Source organism: Achroia grisella, unplaced genomic scaffold (genome assembly GCF_030625045.1).
Source record: "Achroia grisella isolate CSIRO2021 unplaced genomic scaffold, CSIRO_AGI_Agris_v1 utg1080, whole genome shotgun sequence".
Lineage (NCBI taxonomy): Eukaryota > Metazoa > Arthropoda > Insecta > Lepidoptera > Pyralidae > Achroia > Achroia grisella.
Window position 1 is genome coordinate 1,299,886 of NW_026712570.1, and position 26,690 is coordinate 1,326,575.

Here is a 26,690-nt window from a genome sequence, read left to right on the forward strand (position 1 = left end):
TCACAATGACATATGATTGACATTAAGACTGGAGTCACTTAGTTTATCATTCAGCAGATTGAACCACGGATATCCATCATTCCCTCACGTTAACAAATTTAATTTCCCTTTGCCTTTCCTGAAGGATAAAAGAAAAAAAAAAAAATTGACATTATCAGCTGTATTCAAACAACATTTTCAATGCTGTCCCGGCGCGTGTCATTGTAAATTTGAAGAAATTGAAAGAAATAAAAAAAATGGAAGAAATAGAATACAAGTTAAATACAAAGAACAGTGTTTTAATCGTGAACGCAATTGATAAGTTAATATATACAATTAAATCGAAGTATAAAGTCAACCTTCGACAAAAGTTTGTATTGGAGAATGAGGAATTGAAATTTTTAAGAGAAAAGTGTACCTCCAAGGAGGCTACAGTGAGCTTGACCGCTTGCCAAGGCCTGTTGGCGCTGGTGGAGCTGGGTGTATTAGAAATTGGGCACACTATGTCGACTGTTATAACCTTACTACCTAGCGCACAGTATGTACAATATTCTTTTATTATATTACTATACTTACTTTTATTAAATCTAATAAGAAAATAATAATAACAATAATAACCCTAGGCAATTCACACAGCACCAGCTAGTTCAAATTTTTTTTTAATCTAAATTTATTTTGGGGTTTTTGTTTTGAATATGTCAACCCCATTATTACAAACTAATCGTAAAAATTCTTAAAATTAATAAAGATAATTAAATAATTACCCACTGAGAAGAATCTATTTATTAAATTGCAGTTCTAATTTAAGAAGAACTTGTGGGTCTAGTGCTCATAATAAAAATGATAGAAATATTTAAATATATATTTATTGTCCAAGGGATCAAACCTGCAATAATTGGAAGTAAGGTCATGTGCTAAACTTGATGTGCTGTACTATAATTAACTTTTTTAAATTTTAATTGGTGATAATTTTATGTGTCATTTTTGTAAATTATATGTATCTAAGATTTTTAAATATACTATTAACTACAATTTTATATTTTTTACTCAATCACAGCAACCATTCAGCAATAATTTCCACAATGGCTGGCCTACTGATTTTGGACCTGAAATCTCGTCTTGTACCTGGACAGCCGTACAAGTGCCAGTTCTCTCTGAAATCCCCCAAACATCCGTTCATAACGGTGCTGGAGAAAAATAAGAATGCAGAAGAGGATGTACTTGTACAAATGCATGCATTGTGCACACATCCTGATTATATGTAAGGTTTTATGGTTACATATATTTATTTATTTTCATACACTTTGAACAAAGTTGTCTACTTTGTTACCTCCTTCTCACCAATAGGTGATAGACCAGATATTCGATATATAAAGCAGGTCATAAAACATGTGTGTGTTATAAACATAAATAGTGAAGTTATATTCCATAACTGCACTATTTATTATTTTTTATATAAAATTATGAACTGACTGCGGCGCCAGCCATTAGGCAGGGCGGAATGGATGATCCAAGGGCACTGTTGATTTAAAAAAATAATATGCCAGAAAGGAACAGTTTGCATCACTATTTTATGGTTGAGTTTATTTCAAATCTATTACACCTCCTTCAGAAAAATTTTGCCTCATGTGTTATAAATATCCTAACACACTTATATCGTAATATACTATTATTTACCCTAAAATTACTCATGATAAGACCCAATTGACAGTGTAAATAAACTCTATTGAATGTAATATTGTTTTATTTTACAGAGTATCATCCAACAGCTTGGAACTTCTTCGTGCAGTTTTCATATGGCTGACGTGTAACCCCCAGCACAGTAGTGGCATCAGGCCATGGCAACTGCTGCTCAGTCTGCCTCAGTCCACTGCTCAGTCAACGTTACTTCTAGCTTGTCTCAGTTGTCAACAGGTTACATTTATGTTTCACTAGTTGTATTTTAAAATTAAAGCAAGTAGATTTAGCACATAGTTTTACTTCCGATGGTTGTGGGTTCGATTCTGTGCATGGTGCAAACGTTTTGTATTCATGAGTGTGATTGTTTGTGTGTCTGGGTGTTTTTTATGTATATATTTGGAAATAAAATGTATCTAAGTATCTATCAGTTGTCTAATACCCATAACACAAGCTCTGAATAGCTTTCCAGAGCTTAATTAGCACCACCAGTCCCTATATCAACTTGTCTGTATGTTTATTGGAATATGAATTTTATTATCACAAATTTTGATATAAAATTGCAATGTATTTTAGGCTAACCCACTTGTACTAATGCTCATCGTATGTTTCTTACCTGGTATCTTATGTAAACCGTTTGCGCAAGTACACCATTTCATTTACATCAACTAAAAAAAAAAATTCCGCCATTATTATTTTCACTGCAACTGACAGGTATGCAACCCGAGCCTGATAGAGAAAGCTTTCGAGGCATATTCAGTGGTGACTGACGCGGCAGTGTACAGACAACATACTGAGTACATTGTGGCTCTACTACCAATGTTGGCGCGAATATCAACCGAGCTTATTAAACATGGGTAAGAGTAATTGTATTTCCTAAAGCATGTTATCAAGTTAACTATGTGTGTTGTAAGTGTGGTGTGACGAGGATAGACAAGATAAAGAATGAATACATCAGAGGAAGTATGAAAGTGGCACCGATGTCAGAGAAGTTAAAGAGTAATCGTCTATCGTGGTATGGGCATGTAATGCGTAGGAATGAAGATCATATCCTAAGGACGGTGTTACATATGAATGTGGATGGTTATAAGGGTAGAGGAAGACCGAAAAAGAGATGGATGGACTGTGTGAAAGATGATATGGTGAGAAAGGGAGTAAATAACGGAATGACTGCGAACAGAGATGAATGGAAAAACATATTACGCCGACCCCAAATAAATGGGATAAGGAAGAAGCAGATGATGATGTTATCAAGTTAACTACCCTGACAAAGATTGAAAGGACTAACTGACATGGGTCGTCCGCATCTAACTAGGGGATTGTGTTGGGGCCCCGGGACCCCTTTTGCCCCGGCATTGACTCCTAACACGGAAACCCTCGGGTTTCTGGATTTAGGCATGCAATGAAAAAATGTTAAATTTATATAGACATAGATTATAATATACATCAAATATATATGTATATATATTGCCTGTACGATTGCCAGTGCTTACCATTATAGAAGTATAGTATTTGACAATAGAACGTTAATAATGTTCAAACTTATAATATACATATTATGATATATATATGTATATAACTAGCTACTCACCCCGGCTACGCATGGGTGTACATGTGTTATAAATATAAACCTTCCTCTTGAATCACTATCTATTAAAAAAAAAACGGTTCAAAATCCGTTGCGTAGTTTTAAAGATTTAAGCATACATAGGGACGGTCAGTCAGCGACAGCGACTCTAGTTTATACTGTGTAATGATTACATAATAATTTTAAATATCGAGTACGAATCGTAGCTGTCTTCGAATACGCCAGTATTCGAAGACAGCTACGATTTAGGGGAAGAATTCGAGTTAGGGTCGATTTCTCTCTTTTTTTTAAATACTATTTTAATCTTACCAGTTGCCAAACTGGTAAGATTAAAATAGTATTTAAAAAAAAGAGAGAAATCGACCCTAACTCGAATACCATAAAGTTGATTTTCCTTTCTCATGGGCCAATGTTGTTATATAATAATATTAAGTTGCCTGAAAGAAATAAATAAAAACAAATCTATTGTTTTAAACAGTCGAGATCCACGCTCCTGCTACACACTAATAGATCGTTGCTTCGCTCTGGATGCGCCGCAGTTGAGGAACGTGGCCGGCCTGGTGATCGCACTGCTGGCTGAAAACCTCGCCATCAGCTCCGCACTCCATCTGCACGAACTCTTCAACTTGTGTAAGTTGTGTTGGAATATTTTGCATAAAGTACCATCCTGATCATATGGATGAATGGCGTTCTTCTTGTGATGAGACAGTTTTCCAAATGAGCGGTAGATTAAAAAAATTGTTATGACCATTCAAAAGTGCTTAAATTAAGTTTATTAGAATAAATTATTTTCTATTCTATTGTATGTCTCCATCGTGGGGTTTTCTAACTTGCCAGGCACATTGTGAATCACCTTCCAGCAGTGTTATTTCTGAACTGATACGATATTGAAACCTTCTAGAAAAGTGTACAAATACATGAAATTTAATTGTCTGTTTGTAATTTTAAAAACAGCTTTTCACAAAATCCGTTTGAATATAGTACTTACATAAAAAAAAGTTCTGTTTGTCTGTTTGATATTGCTAATCTCTGAAATGTCTATTTTGACGGACTTTCACTCGCAGATAACTAATATCATGAAAAGTAACTTAGCTTAAGCTATATTTCACTGCTTTCATTTAAAAAAAAAATGAAATTTCACGCGGACGTAGCCGCAGGTAGCAGTTAGTTATCTAAATTATTTTAATTTTCAGGTCTTAATATTGTAAATAAATATGAACACTCAACGATATCACTAAATGCGTTCGTTGCGCTGTCATTACAATGGCTCAATCTGCCCTCGTACCTCACGTCTGAAGCTCTGAAGATAGCCTCCAAAATACTCGACATCTACCAAACAAGCACCAAAGACAACAGACTACACATGCCCAACTTAAAAACTAATAAGATATTCCAATCATTACTCTATACGGACAGCCATTTGTCTATAACCTTCAAACTGAATGAGACATGGGAGAGAGTCAGAGATAATCCGGATAAATTGAAAAGTTGGTTTGATTCTATAGAAAAAGTAGATGACACATTTAAATTTGAGTTGTTGCCGTTTCTACTCGGGGTGTGTTTGGAGAAGAGGATGGAGGATTGGTTTGAGGAGGTGGTCCTGAGGGCTTTGAGAGTGGTGGTGGAGTTGATAGGAGTTAAGAAGGAGGTGTCAGTCATGGTGCTACCGCTGTTATTGTATGAGATAGCAAATGTCAAATCGCCAAGTATAAAGTTGGAGTGTTTGAGAGCATTACCGAAATTAGCTAAATATAAGGTAAGATTATCTTTTTAGGATACAAATGTTTTGCTCAATTATATATTAGTATAAATATGTATTACAAATATCTATACATATAAATAAAATAATCTTAACCAAGACTTCCTAAATAAAATGGATCGTTTACTCAATAATTGCATACGTTTCATATTCGGTCTTCGTAAGTATGACCATATCTCACACGTCCGCTCTGAGCTGAAATGGCTTCCTATTCGCCAGCGCAGGAGTGTCAGAATTCTCTGTCAACTTTTTTCTGTTCTATACGATCCACTATCTCCTCAGTACCTCAAAGAAAGATTTCAATTTCTTAGTTCATCACATTCTCGTGATCTTCGCTCTTCTTCTAATCTCCTGCTTTATACTCCTTCTCATCGCTCTAATTTCTCTTATCAGTCTTTCACTATTACTGCTATCAATCTTTGGAATGCACTTCCTGTTGGCCTCAGACGATGTCAATCCAAATTCTCCTTGAAGAGATCATTGCGTGAACATTATTTAAAATTTCTGTAAGAGTATTCAGCCAAACTTTTAACTGCAGAATATCCCATGAGACTATATATGCAATTTTAATATAATTTTATTATATGTATGTGTGTATATATATACATATATATGTATTATTTTGTATGTAATCAATAGGCCTTAATTTTTGTTTATTTATGTAATTGTATATGTGTTTTATGCGGGTATATTAGTAAGTTATATATTTGCATATAATAATATATATAATATTATTTTTCCGTATTTATCCATATTTGTTTTTCTTTATATATTAATTGTTAAATTGCACCGCCTTATTATTATCTCTGATCAACGCGACTGTTGACTGGTAGAGAATGCCATCAGGCATTAAGTCCGCCTTGTATACATTTTTGTGTGCAAAAGAATAAATAAATAAATAAATAAAAAAAAATGGAGTGTCTGTTTGTAATATTGATATAACCGTTTTTTACTACATGCATATGAATATAATACGGTACATACACCAAATTATCATTTTTTATAATTTTTATCTGTCTGTTTGTTCCGGCTAATGAAATGGATGGACCGACCGAAGTAACTTAGGTTACTTTTGTTTTAGAAAAATAAAGTTAAATTTCACGCGCACGAAGTCGCGGCTACTGCTAGTATATATATAGTTTTTATGTTAACAGGAAAATGTACCGACTGTAGTGTCTATCCTGAGTAAGCTGAAGGCGGGCAAGGGAGCGCCAACATCCTTCCTCATTATGTTATATGCGAGTTTAGCTGAAACACAGGTGAGAGACTATAAAAAAATAATAGTTTTTTTAGGAGTTTAAAATGTTACTTTAATCACAGTTTGTTAAAATCCCCAAACATAGTGTATACCTTACTAGCTACTCGACCCGGCTTCGCATGGGTGTACATGTATTATATATACCTCTTCCTTCCTTCCTTCCTCTAGAACCACTATCTCTATATATTTAAAAAAACCTTCATAATCCGTTGCGTAGTTTTAAAGATTTAAATGCCTATGTAAGGCACGGACAGACAGCGACAGCGACTTTGCTTTATACTATGTAATGAAGTTATGAAATTAAATTAAATTTTATTGCATAAAATGTGCTACATTGGTTGTGGTATTTTAAATTTTGTTCCGCACATTTCTGACATGCAACAGACAACTGTCAATTTGAATGGTCACTTTTTTACCATTTGGGAAAGGTATTCATCTACATTATAAAAACACATAGATGACAACCAACAGTTGGTGAGAGACTATGAAAAAATATTAGTTTCTTTTTGGAATTTCAATTGTGACTTTGATCACAGTTTGTTAAAAGAAATATGGTGTATCAAATATCTTAAGATATCTTATAAATATCGTTTTTTGCTTAAATGTGACTATGACCGTAATATAATTTTAAACCAACCTTCACCTTCCCTTGGGAGAGTATGGATGACTTGTCTGTCTTTAGATAATAAATACTCAATTTAAATTTGACACTGTCATTATTTATACGAATAATTAGTAAAAATCACGGGATCTTCAAACATTTTATTATTGAGTTCCTAACAATTCGATATGATACAAATATTTGTATGTATCTTGTATGGAATTCTCATATTCATGAGTATGATTGTTTGTATTGATTTGGATGTAAAAATTAATATATAAGTATTTCTATCAGTAGTTTAGTACCAATAATAACATAAGCTGTGCTTAATTTGGGACTAGATTGCGCTGGGAATTGTCCGGGCTTATTATAACATTGGCTCAATTTTAAAGATACTTTTTAATTTTATTGAATACGATAATTGTTTTTTTTTCTCTTTATTTTGACACATACAGTGATTAAAAAAACTTATATATAATACATTATTACTAAAAAACAAGACATTGAGTGTCGAAGATTAGTTTAACAGTAGTATTAACTGAAAAGAATCGTTTCGTTGACATTTAATAATAAGTTCAATATGACAATTAGAGATTGTTGGCAACATTAATAATAATTTACATTTAAATTTGTATGTTGGCAACTCTCTCTCTCTGCCGAACGCCATCGTTGAGCTAACATCGTTTCTAACTGTAAATAATTCCAAATATAAGTTAATTGGTTATAAACGGGTTGATCTTATCGCCCTCGACACTTCTGCCACGAAGCCTACCCAAGCAGACACGAATGACTAAGGACGAAACCCAAAGTCCACAACTCCAACACAGATAAACACAGATTTTTGTAAATTTTGTTAATGTTTTATTACAAATCAATAAATTGAATATTGCAGGTGCGTTGCTTCCCGTATCTGCAAGAGATACTGGCGGAAACTGGAACGGGGCGGCCTGACGAACTCAGCTGGGAAGTGGAGATCGCTAGAGCCCTGGCCGTCGAGAGGATATGTGAAATTAGGTAAGCAACTTAAGTGAAAAAGATTAATAATACATTTCATCTGCACGGGGACAATATGTAATGATAGTCATGAGATAGATCATGGAAAGTGGCAAGAACTCCACCGACAGTGTGGGTCCTAAATTAGGAATGAATGGGGACAATGCTATAGACAATTAATTTTTTTTTATTTCTGTTTGACATCTCAGGGAAAGGCAAAAGGATCAGCCCACACTGTTATAGGCATGTATGCTTTAAGTAAGTAGTACAAGGAATGTGGTGCCTATCATTTGCCTAACAAGTATTACCCTTATATTGTCATTACCTTTGGCAGTTTATATACTTTTTACTTTTTACTTTATTTAGTTTCTTTTTCTTTTTATATTACCTTGTGTGTGACTTTTACTACAAATAAAAACTTTTTCCATCTAATACTAATCGCTACCTTAGCACATTTTTTTTAAATTGATGTTTTTAAAAGGCAACGGTACTCCACAGGCCGTCGAGCCACGGGTTGGAGTTGGTGCCTACGATATCGTCGATCCTGAACCGGTGCACGGAGCGTGGTGGCGGTGGCGGCGGTGGCGGCGGTGGTGTGGTGGGGTCTCGGGCGCTGCATGCGCTGGGCTGCCTGTGGCGCGGCGCGGCGGTGGCGCCGCCCGGGACCTGGAGGGCCCTGGAGCCCAAGCTGGGGCCCGACCGCAGGCCCGCCATGCAGATCAGGTTACATTCTCTCCCTTCCTACTATTAATCAACTGCAACAAAGCATTGGTCACATTAATTGTATAAGAATAAATGGTAGAAACTACATTCTATACATGTGTTTATACATATAGTACATTTGTGTGGACCTGCTGCTCGGTGTCGATCTTTGATGTCAAGCAATGCTCAGATCAGTTCCGATTTATCAAAATCGGAACTGATCTGAGCATTGCATTTCGGGTTATCGTATCATTTTTTACAAAAGAATAAATATTTATTAAATTACTAGTTTTCAACCGCGGCTTCACTCACATAAAATCCATAAAAATAACTTCATTACTGGCTGAAGTAGCAAAATGCTGATATTTTATTTTTTTTTTGTTTATTAGGTATAAAAAAATTTTTGTTTTTAAATAAAACGTATCCTATATTCATTCTAATACCTCCAAGAACATGTGTACATAATTTCATGATGATCGGTTCAGTAGTTTTTGCGCGAAAGAGTAATAAACAACCCTTTCAAATTTATAATATTAGTAAGAATGTTTACGATGCTGTTACCAAACAGAAGTGAAGTTTATACTTTACTAAATGCTTCCAGCTTATGCAAGCTGCTGTCAGAAGTGCCAGCACTACGGGTGCAGACTCCTGAATATGACAAGTTACTGAGCGATACAGCGAGGAAGCTATGGTCTTACATCGCTGAGTCCAACCACCCCGAGGTTGTTGAAGCGGCCTGTGACGCGCTTGCCGCTTACAAAATAGACGATTACAAGCTTAAAGATGTACCAGAGGTGAGATTATAATATTCTAGTACTAACTAATTTTTCTTTATTGATGACTATCTGTACCCGCGACTTCGTCCGCGTGGAATTTAACTTTATTTTTCTAAAATAAAAGTAGCCTAAGTTACTCCTTATTATATCAGCTACCTGCCAAAAAAAGTCCCGTTAAAATTGGTTCAGCCATTTCCGAGATTACCCGGAACAAACAGACAGACATATAAAAAGTGTTATTTTGGTGTATGTACCGTATTTATATGCATAGTAGTAAAAAACGGTTATTTCATTATTACACACAGACACTCCCGTAATCTCGTAAATGGTTGTACCGATTTTGACGAGACTTTCATTGGCAGGTATCTGATGTAATTAGGAGTAACTTAAAAGCTACTTTTATTTTAGAAAAAAATCTCTCATTAATTTTTTTGTTAAATTCCACACGGACGAAGTCGCGTGTACAGTCTATTATGCAAATAATTGTTATTTTATTTTAAATATTATAGATATATAGAAGGACAGTGAAACTACCGGCGTCGTACTGCAAGACTCCCGCGGACGCAGCGAGGAATCCCGAAGACGTTTTGGATTACGTGCCCAGTGAGTAATTTCAAATCTGGATGAATAATGAATCTCTATGTATCATATTTTGTTTTAGATGTAACAACCACTAATTATGATGACGACTTAGGTAGTGAAGCCGGAAGAGAAATCCCTAGTAGCGCCCGTGACTTGTGACACGGGTGTAGGTTTAAAAGGCCCTTTTAGAATGCATTAACACTCACCTTCACTACTTGCAGCTTTCCCCCAGGCCCAACTAAATCCGGGATAAACCCGTCTCTAATACAATTCACTTTAGTATCCTGAAGCCGGCTTCTGGAAGAGAAACCCCAAGTAGCGCCCGTGACTTGTGACACGGGTGTAGGTTTAAAAGGCCCTTTTAGAATGCATTAACACTCACCTTCACTACTTGTAGCTTCCCCCAGGCCCAACTAAATCCGGGATAAACCCGTCTCCAATACAATTCATTTTAGTATCCGAAGTACAACTAGCACGTTCTGTGCTTGTCGACTGAATGCCGTGGCTTATTCAACGAAGGAGTATTACTTTTGTTTTCGGAGTACTCTTATGCTGTCCTTTACAGCTTCACCGGACGATAGGGGGTGAGTGCAGATGGAACTACAAACCAAAGGAAGGACTTACGGAGCGGCTGAAGGCCGACTCCCGCCTGACAGATACGACTTTAATCTGAGGGCACCGCTAGGGATTCGAATCTCGGCTCAGGCCGTCGTAACATCGGTTCCCGTTTGAATTGGACGGGGGATCGATCGGAAGGGGAGAATTATTCAACTACCGACTTCTGTAATTATAGACTGAAGTCAGTGTAGTAGGGAGAGAAGTGGGGGGTAACGAATATCTTATGACAAACATCTTAGTTCGGTTCATAAATACTAGATGGCGCTATTCACAATATTTGTAATAATCTTTACATTTAACACTGCATTAGTACTAAACATAAACTACCTTCTTTTAATATCTTTTTGAAATATCACATTTTTCTACAATATTAATAATAATAATAATAATAATCTCAGGACAATTCACACAGCGCCATCTAGACCCAAGTTAAGCTAGCTAAAGCTTGTGTTATGGGTCCTAGACAACTGATACAAATACATGATATTTTTTTTTTTCGTAAATACATACATATTATACATAGAAAATACCCAGACCGATACAAACAATCATACTCATGAATACAAATGTTTGTGCCGTGCGAGGAATCGAACCCGCGACCATCGGTCGTAAAGCGGTAGACTAGACCGCTAGACCACCGAGGTCGTCATATTGATGTGAACCCTAACATATATAGCACAGGGGACAAACGAGCTGACGGTTCACCTGATGGTAAATGATTACCGCCGCACCCACAACACCAGAGGAATTGCAAGTGCGTTGTCGGCCTTTTAAAAAGGAATAAGCTCTCTTCTTGAAGGTTTCAATATCGTATCGGTTCGGAAATACCATTGCTGGAAGGTGATACCACAATGTGGTATCAATTTAGTGCTTAACAAAACATCGAGTGATAGATCGATAATTTGACTTTAGATTGTGTTTTTTTTAATTCGATGGCAAACGAACTAACGGATTACATGACGTCGTCTACATATAGTAATTCCCTCTATAACACGGTACTCCTATAACGCATTTTCATGGGGAGGAGTGAGGAGTTGATTGTTAGTAATGTGGATTCATGACTCCATTACTAACAATGTACCATGTCAGGTTGATCTCCACGCGGTTCCCCCTGGAAACCATCGTGATAAATTCTTGGTGAATTTGTCACGATGGGCTAACTGGCCTGACCTCATGCTCATCTTATCATCCTCCATAGGTGCCCCGCCAGTGTAAACCGTTAGCGCAGGCGGGCCCACCATTCCATTATCATTCTTAAAAAAAAAAAACGCATTTTCATATTACATTTCAATCCCTCATATAACATTCCCCCAAATAACACGGGGACAAAGATACATATCAATTTTATTTATATAGATAAAAAAAAATATGTATATAAAAATAATCAAATATTTATTTATTAGTCTAGGGACCCCTCCCTAGACATAAATATTTGATTATTTTAAAGGCAATTGTTAGTAATGTGATCTGAAGACTAGATACGTTGCTAGCAATATATCTACGACGATGTCCCAAGTCAGGTTGACCTCCACGCGGTTCCCCCTGGAAACTGTTATTACAAATTCCTTGTGAATTTGTCATAATGAGCTAACTGACCTGACCTCATGCTCATCTTATCATCCTCCACTGGTGCCCCGCCAGTGTAAACCGTTTGCGCAGGCGGGCCCACCATTCCATTATCATCCTTAAAAAAAACGCATTTTCATATTACGACATTTCAATTCCTCATATAACATTCCCCCAAATAACACGGGGACAAAGATACATATCAATTTTATTTATATAGATAAGAAAAAATATGTATATAAAAATAATCAAATATTTATTTATTAGTCTAGGGACCCCTCCCTAGACATAAATATTTGATTATTTTAAAGGCTAAGTAATGTGAACTGAAGACTAGATACATTGCTAGCAATATATCTACGACGATGTCCCAACTCAGGTTGACCTCCACGCGGTTCCCCCTGGAAACCACCATTACAAATTCCTGGTGAATTTGTCATAATGAGCTAACTGATCTCACCTCATGCTCATCTTATCATCTTCCACTGGTGCCAGCGTAAACCGTTAGCGCAGGCGGGTGCATCATTCCATTATCATCAATAATAAATATCGTCTAGGCGAGGTGTGGCCAGAGGTATACAAATACAGCAACCAGGCGGCACTCGCGGGCGTGGGTCGTCTGGCACGGCACTTGATAGAGCGCGAGGTCCGCGGTCTCCGCAGCGGCGCGTACCAGCTGGACGGGCGTCTCGAGCCGCCGTTGCCGTCGCTGGCTGTCCTCCACCCGCACTCCGTGCTACGAGGGTTGCTGCACTGCTTCAGGACTCAGGTGCGTGCTACAATTAACCGACTTCAAAATAGAGGGGTGTTTATTTATTTACTAGCTGTACCCGCGGTTTCAACGTGAAATATAGCCTACTAGCTACTCGCCCCGGCTTCGCACGGGTGTACATGAATTATAAATATAAACGTTCCTCTTGAATCACTCTATCTATTTAAAAAACCGCTTCAAAATCCGTTGCGTAGTTTTAAAGATTTAAGCATGCATAGGGAGAGATAGCAACAGCGACTTTGTTTAATACTATGTAATGATAAGTTATTCTGATGTTAACTGTAAAGTTTCATCAAAATCCGTGAAGTAGTTTTTGCGTGAAAGAGTAACAAACATCCATACTTACAAACTTTCGCGTTTATAACATTAATAAGATATACTAGAGTAATAAGGTACAAAAGGCGATCTTATCGCTTACGCAATCTCTTCCAGACAACCTTTGGGTAGAGGATAAAAGACAAAAGGTGGTAGCTAGTAGTAGTAATAGTGGTAGATGGCGCTAGAATAGAATGGTAAAATAAATTATAGAGACCAGGCAGTCGCGTAGTTAGATAACCAAGGGCCCTAGAGCAAATTAAATAATGGGGTTCCACTGATGAACGGTGGGGCCCCATTGCCCCCTTTACACATTACAGTGTTATTAAAACGCACATACTGCTATCCATAAAATTAACAACACTGCCAACCAACAGAAAGAATTTAGGGGAATTAAGTATAACTTTCGAATTTCTCTCAACTGAGTTGCCATGATTTAAGTCGGGTTACAACCTGTCATATTTATTTTAAAATTGGGAGGAATTTTGAAAACTTCAGTTGGATCGAGATTTTCTGGTAAGTGTTCGAGGGCCCCTGAGCTTGAGGGCCCGGGGGTACTGCTCCGCCTAGTTCCTAGGTAGCTACGCCACTGAGGCCAGGTCAGTTAGCCCATCGTGGTAAATTCACCACGAATTCATCACGATTCCAGGGGGAAGTGTGGAGATCAACCTTACATGGTACATTGATAGCAATCGGTGATGTTACAATTTTTTTTATACCATTTGCTGGCAAATAAGCATACGGTCCATCTGATGGTAAATGGTTACCGTAGCCTATGGACGCGTTGAACAGGGGTGTCACGTGCGCGTTGCCGGCCCTCAAGTTGGTGTTTGTTTATAGGTCACGTCCCCATCCTTCGAATTCCCTGATGCAGTCCTCCTCTCTATTCTGCACACCCTCAACGAGGACTACTGTAAGCCGTTCCCTCCGATGGACCTGTGCTTTCTACATGAGACCTTCCACCGTGGCACGTTATGGCGGGCTGGCTGCATCAAGTTGGCTGCCAGGCAAGCGCAGACTTCTCCATCAGCGAGGAGGTTCCTGGAGAATTATCTGCAGGGCATAGATCCTGGCACTACTGATGTGAGTATTCTGACCTTATAACCTACTCCTGTTCTGCGTAGGAATGAAGATCATATCTTAAAGAAGGTGTTACATATGAATGTCGATGGTTATAAAGGAAGAGGAAGGCCTAAAAAGAGATGGATTGACTGTGTGAAAGATGATATGGTGAGTAAATAACGAGATGATTGCGAACAGGGATGAATGGAAGAGAAAAACATATTACGCCGACCACAATTAAATGGGATAAGGAAGAAGCAGATGATAATGTTTGTATTTTTGTATTTATTGTTGTTTACAGATGTTAATATTTTTTATATATAAAATTGAACGGCCTCGGTAGTCTAGCGGTTTAGAATACCACTTAACATCCGATGGTTTCGATTCCTCTCACGACACAAACATTTGTATTCTTGAGTATGATTGTTTGTATTGGTTTTTTATTTAGGTGTTTTCTATGTATATTATCTATGTATTTACAAAAAAAATCGTATTTATATCAGTTGTCTAGTACCCATATCAGAAGTTCTGCTTACCGTGAGACAAGTTCTTCTTACCGTGAGACTAGATGGCGCTGGTTATTAATTTATATGTATTTACAAAAATGTATGTTTTTATATTGTATTTGTTCAGTTGTCTTGTATAGTACCTATATTACAAGTTGTGCTTCTCTTGGGACTAGGTGGCGCTGTGTGAATTATCCAAGATTATTATTATTCTTTTTTCTTTTCTGTTGTTTAAAAGAAGGTGATACTCACCCACACCCCACGGGCCTTAGCCAAGTTTTTTTTCGGACTACTCGGACGGAATGTTGTTGGCCGCAGCTGGCCTTTACAGCTTCACCGGACGATAGGGGGCGAGTGCAGATGGCACTCCAAATCCGCGGAAAGACTTATGGAGGGCTGAAAGCCAACTCCCGCCTGATGGATACGACTTTAGTCTGAGGGCACCGCTAGGGGTTCGATCCTCGGCTCAGGCCATCGTAACATCGGTCCCCGTTTGAATTGGACGGGGGATGGATCGGAGGGGCCTTAGCCAAGTGTGGGAGAGGTTATTACTGTGGAAGTTAGAAATTTTATTTGTAATGCGACAGATATTCAGCATTGTGGTTTTTTGAAGCAGATATGTTTTATTAGTACCAATATTTAGTGTTTGTATAATATGATGTTATTGTTGTTTATATATATATATATTATATATCTCCCTTTGATGGGGTGTTAAACTTGTCATTGCGGGTGAATATCATCAAACAATAACAATTATAAAATAAATGATTATGATGACAAAAATTTGCGGACTATTCTACAGGTGTTTAGAATTACAGCTTTTTGGAGAAGTATGAAAGTAAGTGGGTGAAGCTGTAATATTTCAAGGCTAGAGTGTGGATGTGGATGTTGGAATGACACCTGTGGACGAGATAATAATTGGGAGAGTTTTTACTTTTTCTACCTGCCATTGCTTTTTTAGTTCTATTGCTAGATCAGTATACTTAGTATTTTTTTCTGTATGTGTATTATTATTATTATTATATATTTGTAGGATTCAGAAATAATGCAAGTATTTGATATCCTACCGATACTATGCCGGGGACTGCCTCCAAATTCACTGCGAGGACCCATAGAACAGTGTCTCAGCGAATCCTTCTCCACCACAATCAGAGTGAAGAAAAATGAGGAAGAATGCATGTTTGTTAAACAACTAGCCATGATACGGCAATGCTTGGAGGCTGAGAGGATACACGATGCGAACAGTACGCTGTTATCTCAGATCGTGGAGCATTACTTCTCACTAATATCGGACGATAATGTGGTGAGTTAATATTTATAAAAAAAATAAATTATCTGTCCTGGATTTTCACAGGTGTACATATATTGACGACCTCGGTGGTCTAGCGGTCTAGCACACCGCTTTACGACCGATGGTCGCGGGTTCGATTCCTCGCACGGCACAAACATTTGTATTCATGTGATTGTTTGTATCGGTCTGGGTGTTTTCTATGTATAATATGTATCTATTTACAAAAAAAATGTACAGATACATAGATATTTTTTTTCAGTTATCTAGTACCCATAACACAAGCTTTATGTAGCTTAAGTTGGGCCTAGATGGCGCTGTGTGAATGGTCCTGATATTATTATATTATTATTATTATATTATACATATAAACCAACTCTATCTACTGCTAGAAACTGCATTAATATCCGTTGCGTAGTTTAATAGAACTGAGTAAACAGCCAGAGGAATCGACTTTATTTTATACTATGTAAAGATATATACAGAAAAAAGGAACACACTATGTTAAATATCACAAGTAATAAACTGGCGGGGAATGAGAATTTAACTCTTCTTAACTGCTGCAGTATTATCTGAAAACATAAAACTAAAAAAAAATACTAAAAAAGGAAATATATAATTTCAAAAAACAAAACACCTGGTACCTAAAATACAAGTTTCTACTTAGTTTGGGTACCAGGGAACAATTTAAATTGTAAATATTGGATGCAAAATAAAAATTATTATTATTATTATTTTATGTATGTATAATACTAGCTGTCACGGCAAACGTTGTTTTGCCTTAAAATAAAAAAGAAATTAGGGGGATGAAAAACTCTAACATTTAGGGGGATGAAAAATAGATGTTGGCCGATTCTTAGACCTACTCAATACGCTCACAAAATTTAATGAGAATCGGTCAAGCCGTTTTGGAGGAGTATGGGAACGAAAACTGTGACACGAGAATTTTATATATAAGATATATTATATATCTCCTTTTTTACAGGGGTAATACAATCAAGCACGCGGGCCTTAGCCAAGCGTGGATGAGTTTAAAAGTTATTTAAGGATGATGAAAGTGAAGACGACAGAAATATCCGTACAATACGGCATGTGTTGAGAGTGACGGCTTTTTGTAATAGGTCTATTGTAGAGGAGGGGATTTGCAATTATTATTATCAAAACACATTGGTCTCGAAGCATGGCATTACTTCTTAAATTTGGTTATGTCTACTTTAAAAGTATTACTGGGGTTGCCCCCGTGGTTGCCGAAGCAAAGGGGTTCGCCCCGAGGCTCCAACCTTCACCCCCCTAGGAGGTTGCGGATGATCAGTGTCAGTCTGTGATAATAGCTCTCAAATGGAATATGATTTGTTTTTCTTTCATTTTTTTGTATATAACTTCGTTTTGTGTTTCAACTTTATATAGTGCGAGGCCAGCTTTCATTTGGTTTTTGCGTTGTTTTTTCGTAATGGCGCTATTTTGTTTCATAAGTTGCTTATGAGGGTTGCATTCTAAATGTGCAGGTAAATCAGAACGGTAGACAATAACATTGCATATGGCACAGTGGTAGGTCAGGCGGCTCTGAAAATAAAAAATGCAGTCAGTATTTTGTAATGGAGGTATCCAAGGAATATTGAAAATAAAATTAAAGTAAGTTTTTAATAGTTGTCCAAGGAATAGTGCATGCTCCTACTTCTAGTTTTACACTGGCGGGGTACTAATAGGGAATGATAGGATGAACATGAAATCATGTCAGTTAGCAATGAATGAAACGGGTTATCCGAAGGGACACACTCCTAAGAGGGTGCACGTTGAGGCTCGGGGCAAGGCCCTTTGCCCCGGTGTCGACTCCGGAGGCAACAACGACTAGGGGACTGGTTTTAAGACCTTTTTATATTGACAAAATTAAACAAAAAAATTAAGGTATTGGGACATTATACAACAGCTTAACTAGTGCCATATTTGGCGTTTCTTTTTGGTTTTTTGTTAAAATTCTTTTTTATATCCCCCAAATATACCCTACTTGGATCCCTCCCTCAGTTAGCTCTTCGTGGCGATTTAGCCCCTCGAGGATGATAGTCTGCTTTTTATCTCAGAGACAAATTTGACATTAACGATGTTGCCAGCTTTTTTTATTCTTAAATAGTTTTGTGGCACAATCGAAAATTAATATTTATAAGTTATTTTGAAGTGTAAAGAAAGAAAAAAGAGTGAAAATTATATCAGTTGTCTAGTACCCATAACACAAGCTCTGATTAGCTTGTGACTAGATGACTCTATGTGAATTACCCTCATATATATATTAGAGAAAATACTTACTTGTCTAATTAAATTATTCTTGTATTTATCCAGAAATTTATATTTCTGCATGTTATTCTTATGATCATGATGATCTATGTGCTGTTTGAAAACATCAGGCTCAACTTCTGTATTACAAATAAAGCAATGTCTCGATCCGCTGCCCGTAGCAGCCATAGAGTTGTAAGATGTCAAAGTGATTTTATAATAAGAATCCAGTAGTACAAACAATTTCGCTTCGGTATCTAAAGACGCTTCAAACGAGTCCTCACTATTTGTCACATTAATTTCATCATCCGATACAATCTCATTTGATACCAATTTAATTTCGCTTTCTCCCAATTTAATTTCGTTATCTCCCAATATAATTTTGTTTTCTCCCATTTCATTTCCATTTACTCCCACTATACTAAATACTCCATCTTCACTCGTTGGCATATCTGAAATAAATAATATTTTATTTATTTATTTATTAAAGGAAAACCTAGGCTTACTATACACATATTGAGTCGATATAAAAACTAGCGTTTTTTTAGAATAAATATAGAAATAATCTTTATTGAAGTAAACTCAGTTTTAAAAACACTTTTAAATAGCCATATTTTTTAATTTACCACTCATTCAGAATGCAGATTCTTCACAAGAAGAAATGAGCGAGAAACGTGTTGCTCTTGTGATTATTTTTTTATATAAATAACTAGTCACTCACCGCGGCTTCGCACGGGTGGGTGTACATGTATTATAAATATAAACCTTCCTCTTGAATCACTCTATCTATTAAAAAGGACCGCTTCAAAATCCGTTGCGTAGTTTTAAAGATTTAAGCATACATAGGGACGGACAGACAGCGACAGCGACTATGTTTTATACTATGATAATAATAATACTATGGTAATGACTACACAATAACAAGTAAGAGGCCTGCAGTTTCTATGTTGATAGAAATCGCTACGCACTTCATGATTATGATTATGTAAACCACTGAGAGGTTTTCACAAATAGCAACAGATAAACTGTGAAATTCGACATTCATTTTATTTATTAAGTTTAATTTTTAATGACAATCATTTAACATACCCTCACTGGATTCCTCACCATCAGGTAGCGCACAATCTTCATCAGTTTCGGCCATTTTGCAAAAGTTTATTGTATCCAATTTTTCAGCATATATACTAACTTCTTGATACTTTTTCAATGGTTGATATACAGGTTCAAAGATTTCACCATTGATCGAATAAACATAATCAAGGAGTTCCATTTTATATATATATATATATTTTAATATCACTATTAATGTTTACTTTTGTATCTGTATATTTGTCTACAACAAAAAAAAAAAAATCTGTGTTATTGTGCAATAGTCTGCATGGGTATGGGTACACCTGTCTGTACATGAGTTTTCTTCTGTTGTGTTTCAAATGAATGACATACCATTAGATGCATTAGGGCACGCCATGGCATTGAATATACTTGACTTCTTTGCCCTCGTTAATTTAGTAATTTATTTATTTACTTCAGGCTTCTAATACCCCATATTATAATTACCTTATAGATGTTCTTTTGAATTGTAATTCAAAGATACATGTAGAAAACACAAGACATGTTATTATTTCCCAAATTAAATATAGCATTCCAATAATTATTATCTAAATCAGGCGTGGAATATATATGTCTATACATATAAATAAAATTGGAATGTCTGTTTGTAATATTGAAATAACCGTTTTTTAATACATGCATATGAATATAAATACAGTACATACACCAAACGAACATTTTTTAAAATTTTTGGCTGTCTCTCTGTTTGTTCCGGCTATCTCTGAAATGGTTGGGCCGATTTTGAAGGGACTTTTTTTTTGGCAGCTTGCTGATGTAATAAAGAGTAACTTAGGCTAGTTTTAATTTAGAAAAATAAAGTTAAATTCCACGCGGACGAAGTCGCGAGTACAGCTAGTAAGTAATATAATTATTGTCTTACAATATTAAACACTAAGCAGGATGCCACAGAAATAAAATATAAATCAAATTATATATAGTCAATGTTTATATAGCAATATAGTTTCTTATTTCATAAATTTTAGCACCAGAATACAAAAAATACTTTCTACCACTAACAAGTTTATCAAACAATGATTTGTTATTATCAAAAACATCATGAAACTTATTACGTACAGCATAAGTACTATTATCCTAATCTTATATCACAACACAAAGAAATGATAAAGATTTTTATCTGTTATTGTCAGATAAAATGAAATGTAGCAGTGTCACAAAAGTTTGAATTAAACGAACGACACACATAGATATTAGAATGTCCTAAGGTCAAAGTAAAGTCAGTGTTGCCAACACGACTAATAATACAAAATGTGCTAAGTTGCTGTTAAAATTATGTAAAAAATGTGCTAACATTTATCAATGTCAAATAAAACGTCGCATTTTCTCAGTGTGGAATATAGGCCTAGAATATTTAGTCTATGGCCTATTTTATAAGCTTTATATTTCGAATACCAAAATTATATTCTAAATTGTCGCTGTTTTCTATGATTCCTTTCGGTTTCCCTTCCTGGCCCTATTTAGTAGTGTTTCTTTGTAATATACTCTTATGATATACAATATATATATGTATCCTGCAATTCCCTGGTTTCCTTTATCGCCCACACTCAGCTTTTACTGGTTTTTTACCACTCTTACGGCCGAAACATTATTATTATTATTTCCGTTGTTGTGTCATTAACTTTTTATATATATATTTTTTTTCATATTTCGTTTATTAACCAATGTAAAAAACTTCTTTACATATATAGCAAGTCATATAGTATAACATACAGTAATTCATATTTATATAAATTCAATCCAATTACAATTACATTAATTAACAAAATTACATTTTTAAATAAAATTATATTAATTAATAAAATTACATTAATAATAACTAATAACATAATATGTTTCGTACTCATAATTACGACATAATTATATTTAGGTATAAATACTCGGTAATATTATAAAAAGGTTATTTTTCAAAAAAAGATTTTATTTTAGTTTTGAATTGTTTTGGGGGTAATTCTCTTATGGTGCATAGGTAGTTTATTTTACATACATATATGGTTATTATACATTTTGATTTTTATACTAATGCCTTGTTTAAAAGTTTTACCAAGTCTTGTTTTAGGCAACTGTATATTGCCTTTTTATTACGCGTATGGTAATTATGATTATCGGAAATCTTATTTAACTCATTGCTTTTATCGTGTATAGTCAATAAGCTGTGGTAGATATACAATGAAATTACAGTCATAATTTTTTCTTTTATAAATGGTCTGGCTGATAAGAGCTTTATTATTATTAAAGCTGATTTGTTATTCCGATAAATATTTATAAATAGATATAACTAAATGTTTAGTCATATTTATCGGGTATATTTTTTATTTCGCAACTTTTTTTATATATTTATTTTTCATAGACAATCTGTTAATTGAACTAAATAAAGCAATGTCGTTTTTAATAAAAGAATTAATTTCCACGTTGGGGGGAAAGGGGATTCCTAGAAATGTGGATTGATGATCTTATTGTTAGCAATGTACCATGTCATTGACCTCCACACGGTTCCCCCTGGACCATCGTGATAAATTTCATCCATCGTGGTGAATATGTCACGATGGGCTAACTGACCTGAGCTCATGCTCATCTTATCATCCTCCACTGGTGCCCCGCCAGCGTAAACCGTTAGCACACGCGGGTGCACCGTTTTATTGTCATCCATAAAAAAAAATGGCCACGTTCTGTATACTCTACCTCTGGGTTATGACAGGCATGGCCAGCGTACGTGAACACTACCCGGTCACTGTCATCCAAGTACCTGGAGAGGATGACCTTGCCCAGCTCCTGGTGGGAGACGTCACCGGAACTGCTGCGGAAGGCGGCAGACGTGAGATGCGCTGCAGCCTCCGCCTCATCATCTCTCGTGTGGCTCAACGAACTCATAGATGCGCAGGCGCAGGATATTACGTGAGCCAATACAAATATTAAATATTTATTCAAATAATGAATATAGCTTTTGTCATTCATTCATTTGATTGACTCGGTGGTTTAGCGGTTTAGCACACCGTCTTACTTCCGATGGTCGCGGGTTGGTTTCCTCGCACGGCACAAACATTTGTGTTCATGAGTAGGTATGATTGTTTGTACCGGTCTGGGTGTTCTCTATGTATGTATTTACGAAAAAAAATCTATTTATATTAGTTATCGTGTTTTATATCAAGTGAATTTGTGTGAATTGTCCCGGTGTATTATTATAATTATTTCACTGGAATATTCCAACATTCTACTAAAAACAAACTACAGTTTCAATAAAAAGTTTGCTCTTTGCAGCGGACAAGAATTCTCATTAAAATGTATGATGGATCCACTAAAGGCTGCTAAACCTGACGAGCCTTCCACCAGGGAGTGGTTTCTCCAGCTCATGGCTCGAACACAAGTGGCTTTCAATGAGTAAGTTCAATTCAGAAATTATTTTCAATAATCTTTTAAAAAAAAAAGTGGGAATTAATTTTTAAGTTGACTTTTAAAAGTTAAACCAACTAATTTACATCTTTTTTGTATTTTTACATTTTTCTTTATATTACTGTAACATATGTGTGCTTTTTAACGTAATTAAAAGTTTATCTATCTATCTATATAAAAAAAAGGAGGTACAGCGGCAGACTCACCTCCCGACATGTCAAGTGTTGCGTTCACAGTTGACAATACCTCGGATTACTCCATCTGTCTGAATTGCTTTCAGAACGGTGGACATATCGGCAAAAGTGTATCTATGCGACGTGTTGATATTAAGCGTGGTGACGTTTTGTGGTCACTGGGCGCTGTGTCCTGATGCTGTACAGCAGCTGACCGCCAACAGTCGGCGGGCGCTGCTGCCAGCTGCTTGTGCAGCGTTATTCGCACGGGAAGCCTGGACCGACTGCACGGTGCATGTAAGATATCTATTTGTTTGTTTACAATCCGGCTCGAAGGACTATTAATGCGTCCTTCGAGCCGGATTTTAAAGAATGAAAAATATTAACTAGTATTGTTAGTAATATTTGGTTCAAAAAATTGAAGATGTGTAATGCGACAGTTATCACCTCACCACTGTAACGTTATATATGATGTGATGAGGTGTCGCTACATAATTTATTGTTTATTTTAGTATGTACGTAGTGAGTATACAGGTGAAATAATTACTACACTAGTGAGTTTATGCTTTAGTGTGTTACATGACTTATTAGTAACGCGTACAACTCGACACGGAGTCGTAATGTACAGCTTTACACTGAACGGAAATAAAAAATCTGATTATTCAAAAGAGGTTATACTAAGTTTATTAGAATAAAGAATATTTATGAAGATATGAAGGGTTTGTTCAACATGCTTGCAGATGCTAGAATGGCTGTACCACACCCGTGACTCAGTGGGTGAACCTGACACCGCGATGTGGTGCCAGCGAGCTCTATTGGCACTCCGCCATTCGCACCACTTTGCCCATCACAAGATATGGACCAGATTGTAAGTACATATTTTTGACGACCTCTATGATTCTGTGGTTTAGAACTCCGCCTTACTTCCGATGATCACGAGAAACGGGGTTCGAAATTACGACGTCCTGAGCCGAGTTTCGAACCCTTAGCGGTGCCCTCAGACTAAAGTCGTATCCGTCAGGCGGGAGTTGGTCTTCAGCCGCTACATAAGTCCTACCTTTGGTTTGGAGTGTCATCTGCACTCGCCCTTTATCGTCCTGTGAAGCTGTAAAGGCCAGCTGCGGCCAACAGCATTAGAGTAGTCCGAAAAAAAACACACTATCTAGATGCTATGATCCTTACTAATATTATAGATGCGAAATGAACTCAGTCTGTCGCGCTTTCACGCCAAAACTACTGAAGCTATTTAAATGTAATTTGGTACACAGATAGTCTAGAGTCTAGTCCCTGACTACTTCTTAATAATGGATTGACAGACATAAAAATTTGCATAGAAATTTGATATTTTTGAAGCTACAAAGTTGAAACTTTTTTCTTTGGCCTTTTATCATTAGTCTAAATAATTAAAAGTGCTATCCAAGTGTATGGACATCTGTCTTTTTTTGAAGCTATTACAACAGTAGAGTAGCCCGAAAGATAGGATTTGATTTTCACAGGATTCGAACAATTGTATTTAGGTGTGATTGTTTCTATTGGTCTGGGTGGTCTATTTATCTATTATCATCATCTGCTTCTTCCTTATCCCATTTATTTGTGGTCGGCGTAATATGTTTTTCGCTTCCATTCATCCCTGTTCGCAGTCATCGCGTTATTTACTTCCTTTCTTACCATATCATCTTTCACACAGTCCATCCATCTCCTTTTCGGCCTTCCTCTGCCCTTCTAACCATCCACATTCATTTGTAACATCTTTCTTAAAATATTATCCTCGTTCCTACGCATTACATGTCCATACCATGATAGACGATTACTCGTCAACCTCTCTGACACCGGTGCCACTTTCATACTATTCTATTTATCTATGTATTATGTAATTCTATTTCACGCTTATCCGGATCCGAACTAGTACATCAATACTAATATTGTAAAGAGGTAGGATTTTTAATTTTTAATTGTTTATAATGGTAACATTAGAAATCTTTCCTTTAGTAAATCTTTCAAAATATTCTTGAGTGATTTAATTTCCTTTTGCTATGCATGGCTAGATTATCATCAAGAAATTTCATAAACTGCATTCTACCCAGGCAGCGCCACGGAATTAAGCTACCACATAATAAAACTCATTTTTTAACCGACTTCAGAAAGGAAATTCTCAACTAAATTGTATTTTTTGTTATGCAATGTGTACACCAATTTTTATTAGATGATGGAATACGATATTTTAGCTTTCTGTTTCGCCCCGCACTATTCTGTAACTGTCGTAGATTTGTTTTAATTCTAATTATATTATAAACGCGAAAGTGATGGAGATATTCAGTGGATCATTTACAGCAGCAAATATAATTTATTCTCGATCTGATTCAGTTGCACGTTACATATCAACTGTTACTTAGCAACATGATTACTTATTTTAAATGTGATGGATTAGACTGTTTCTTCTAAAATCAATGTGCCAAATAGAAAGTTTGTGAGTATGCATAAATGTTTGTTAGACTTTCACGGAAAAACTACTGAACGCACGGATATTTATGAAACTTTACAGTAGTCTTGCTTAAAATTAACAGAATTAAGAGACAGTTAGAATAACATATTAACTATAAATTTCACGCATGTGAAACCGGCGGGCATGGCTAGTATTAAATAGAATAGAATAGAAAATCATTTATTCAAATAAACTTACATTGAAGCACTTTTGAATAGTCATTACATTTTTTAATCTACCGCTCGTTCGGAAAGCTGTCTCATCACAAGAAGAACGAGCAAGAAACTTGCGTGTTGCTCTTTTAAATAATTTTATTATTACTTTACATTTTTAAGTTTAAGTGTGTGAATACAAACCACCAATTAGCACTAATTCAATTAAATACTCAAATAGAAAAAAAATATTGAATATATAACCCACTGGTTAAACAATTAATAAGAGGAAATCAGTCATAGTGATTAGAGCAGACCAGTCCCTACAAGCAGCACCCGTATACCCAATATATTAATGATTGAATGTTTTTATTTCAGAGAGAGCCACTTTGTTAAAAACGCAGTCGCCATGGACATATGATGTTGAAAATAAAGATTTAAAGGCAGATTTCTGAAATGGATACGAGTGATTCAAGGGAAAGTTTTATATGTACAAGACATGCACAAAATAGTATTGTAAAGCTGGAAAAAAATGATAAATCACCCGTGCGAAGGCAGAGTGGGTCGCCAGTCTTACGTGGAAGTTTGTGAGTGTGGATAGACACGTTTTTTGTAAATAGAAAACATCAAGTCCAATACCAGACAAAATCATGCATTTAAGTACAGTGTAATCTCACTAATCCGGCACTATTAAAAACTGGAGGGTGCCGGATTATTAGAATGTTCGGATTACTGGATTATACTGAATAGAATAGAATAGAAAATCATTTAATTGAAGAACTTTTGAATAGTTATCACATTTTTATAATCTACCGCTCATTCGGAAAGCTGTCTCATCTTAAGAAGAACAAGAAAGAAACTTGTGTGTTGCTCTTTTAAATAATTTTATTCTTACTTTACATCCATGAGCCAGCTATCACTGCGCTGGACCATATTTTAGGGAGCCCAATGACCCAGTCCACCACGCCGCCACAAGTCTGGACATTTTAGTGAGCATGACTATTCAAAACACCAGACTACGTCATAGCTAATAGAATGAAAAAGTCATAGGTATATAG

At 36.1% G+C, this 26,690-nt stretch overlaps 2 protein-coding genes across 2 annotated transcripts; one reads left to right on the plus strand and one right to left on the minus strand.

The window, feature by feature from the left end:
- Positions 1 to 55: 55 nt before the first annotated feature.
- On the plus strand, positions 56 to 26,391 carry LOC131841946 (focadhesin). The gene is made up of 19 exons (XM_059190356.1): positions 56 to 517; positions 1,037 to 1,240; positions 1,734 to 1,893; positions 2,371 to 2,513; positions 3,723 to 3,874; positions 4,438 to 5,000; positions 6,158 to 6,262; positions 7,755 to 7,876; positions 8,354 to 8,578; positions 9,159 to 9,351; positions 9,843 to 9,936; positions 12,657 to 12,868; positions 14,027 to 14,269; positions 15,788 to 16,057; positions 22,134 to 22,330; positions 22,694 to 22,813; positions 23,106 to 23,295; positions 23,739 to 23,866; positions 26,011 to 26,391. The coding sequence occupies exons 1-19, from the start codon at positions 237 to 239 to the stop codon at positions 26,051 to 26,053; spliced, it is 3,645 nt and encodes a 1,214-aa protein (XP_059046339.1). The 5' UTR covers positions 56 to 236; the 3' UTR covers positions 26,054 to 26,391.
- LOC131841954 (uncharacterized) lies at positions 17,033 to 18,756 on the minus strand. Its single transcript, XM_059190369.1, has 2 exons — positions 18,344 to 18,756; positions 17,033 to 17,605 (listed from the first exon to the last, which is right to left on the minus strand). Exons 1-2 carry the CDS (start codon positions 18,704 to 18,706, stop codon positions 17,357 to 17,359), a joined length of 612 nt encoding a protein of 203 aa, XP_059046352.1. The 5' UTR covers positions 18,707 to 18,756; the 3' UTR covers positions 17,033 to 17,356.
- Positions 26,392 to 26,690: the final 299 nt, after the last annotated feature.

Excerpts from the sequence above, each read along its gene's own strand:
- LOC131841946 (XM_059190356.1), top strand. The coding sequence starts at position 237 with ATGGAAGAAATAGAATACAAGTTAAATACAAAGAACAGTGTTTTAATC. Across the intron at positions 6,263-7,754 it reads CGAGTTTAGCTGAAACACAG|GTGCGTTGCTTCCCGTATCT; the intron begins GTGAGAGACTAT and ends TGAATATTGCAG. Across the intron at positions 23,296-23,738 it reads GGACCGACTGCACGGTGCAT|ATGCTAGAATGGCTGTACCA; the intron begins GTAAGATATCTA and ends ACATGCTTGCAG.
- LOC131841954 (XM_059190369.1), bottom strand. The coding sequence starts at position 18,706 with ATGGGAGAAAACAAAATTATATTGGGAGATAACGAAATTAAATTGGGA. Across the intron at positions 17,606-18,343 it reads AGAATAATTTAATTAGACAA|AGCCGCCTGACCTACCACTG; the intron begins GTAAGTATTTTC and ends TTTTATTTTCAG.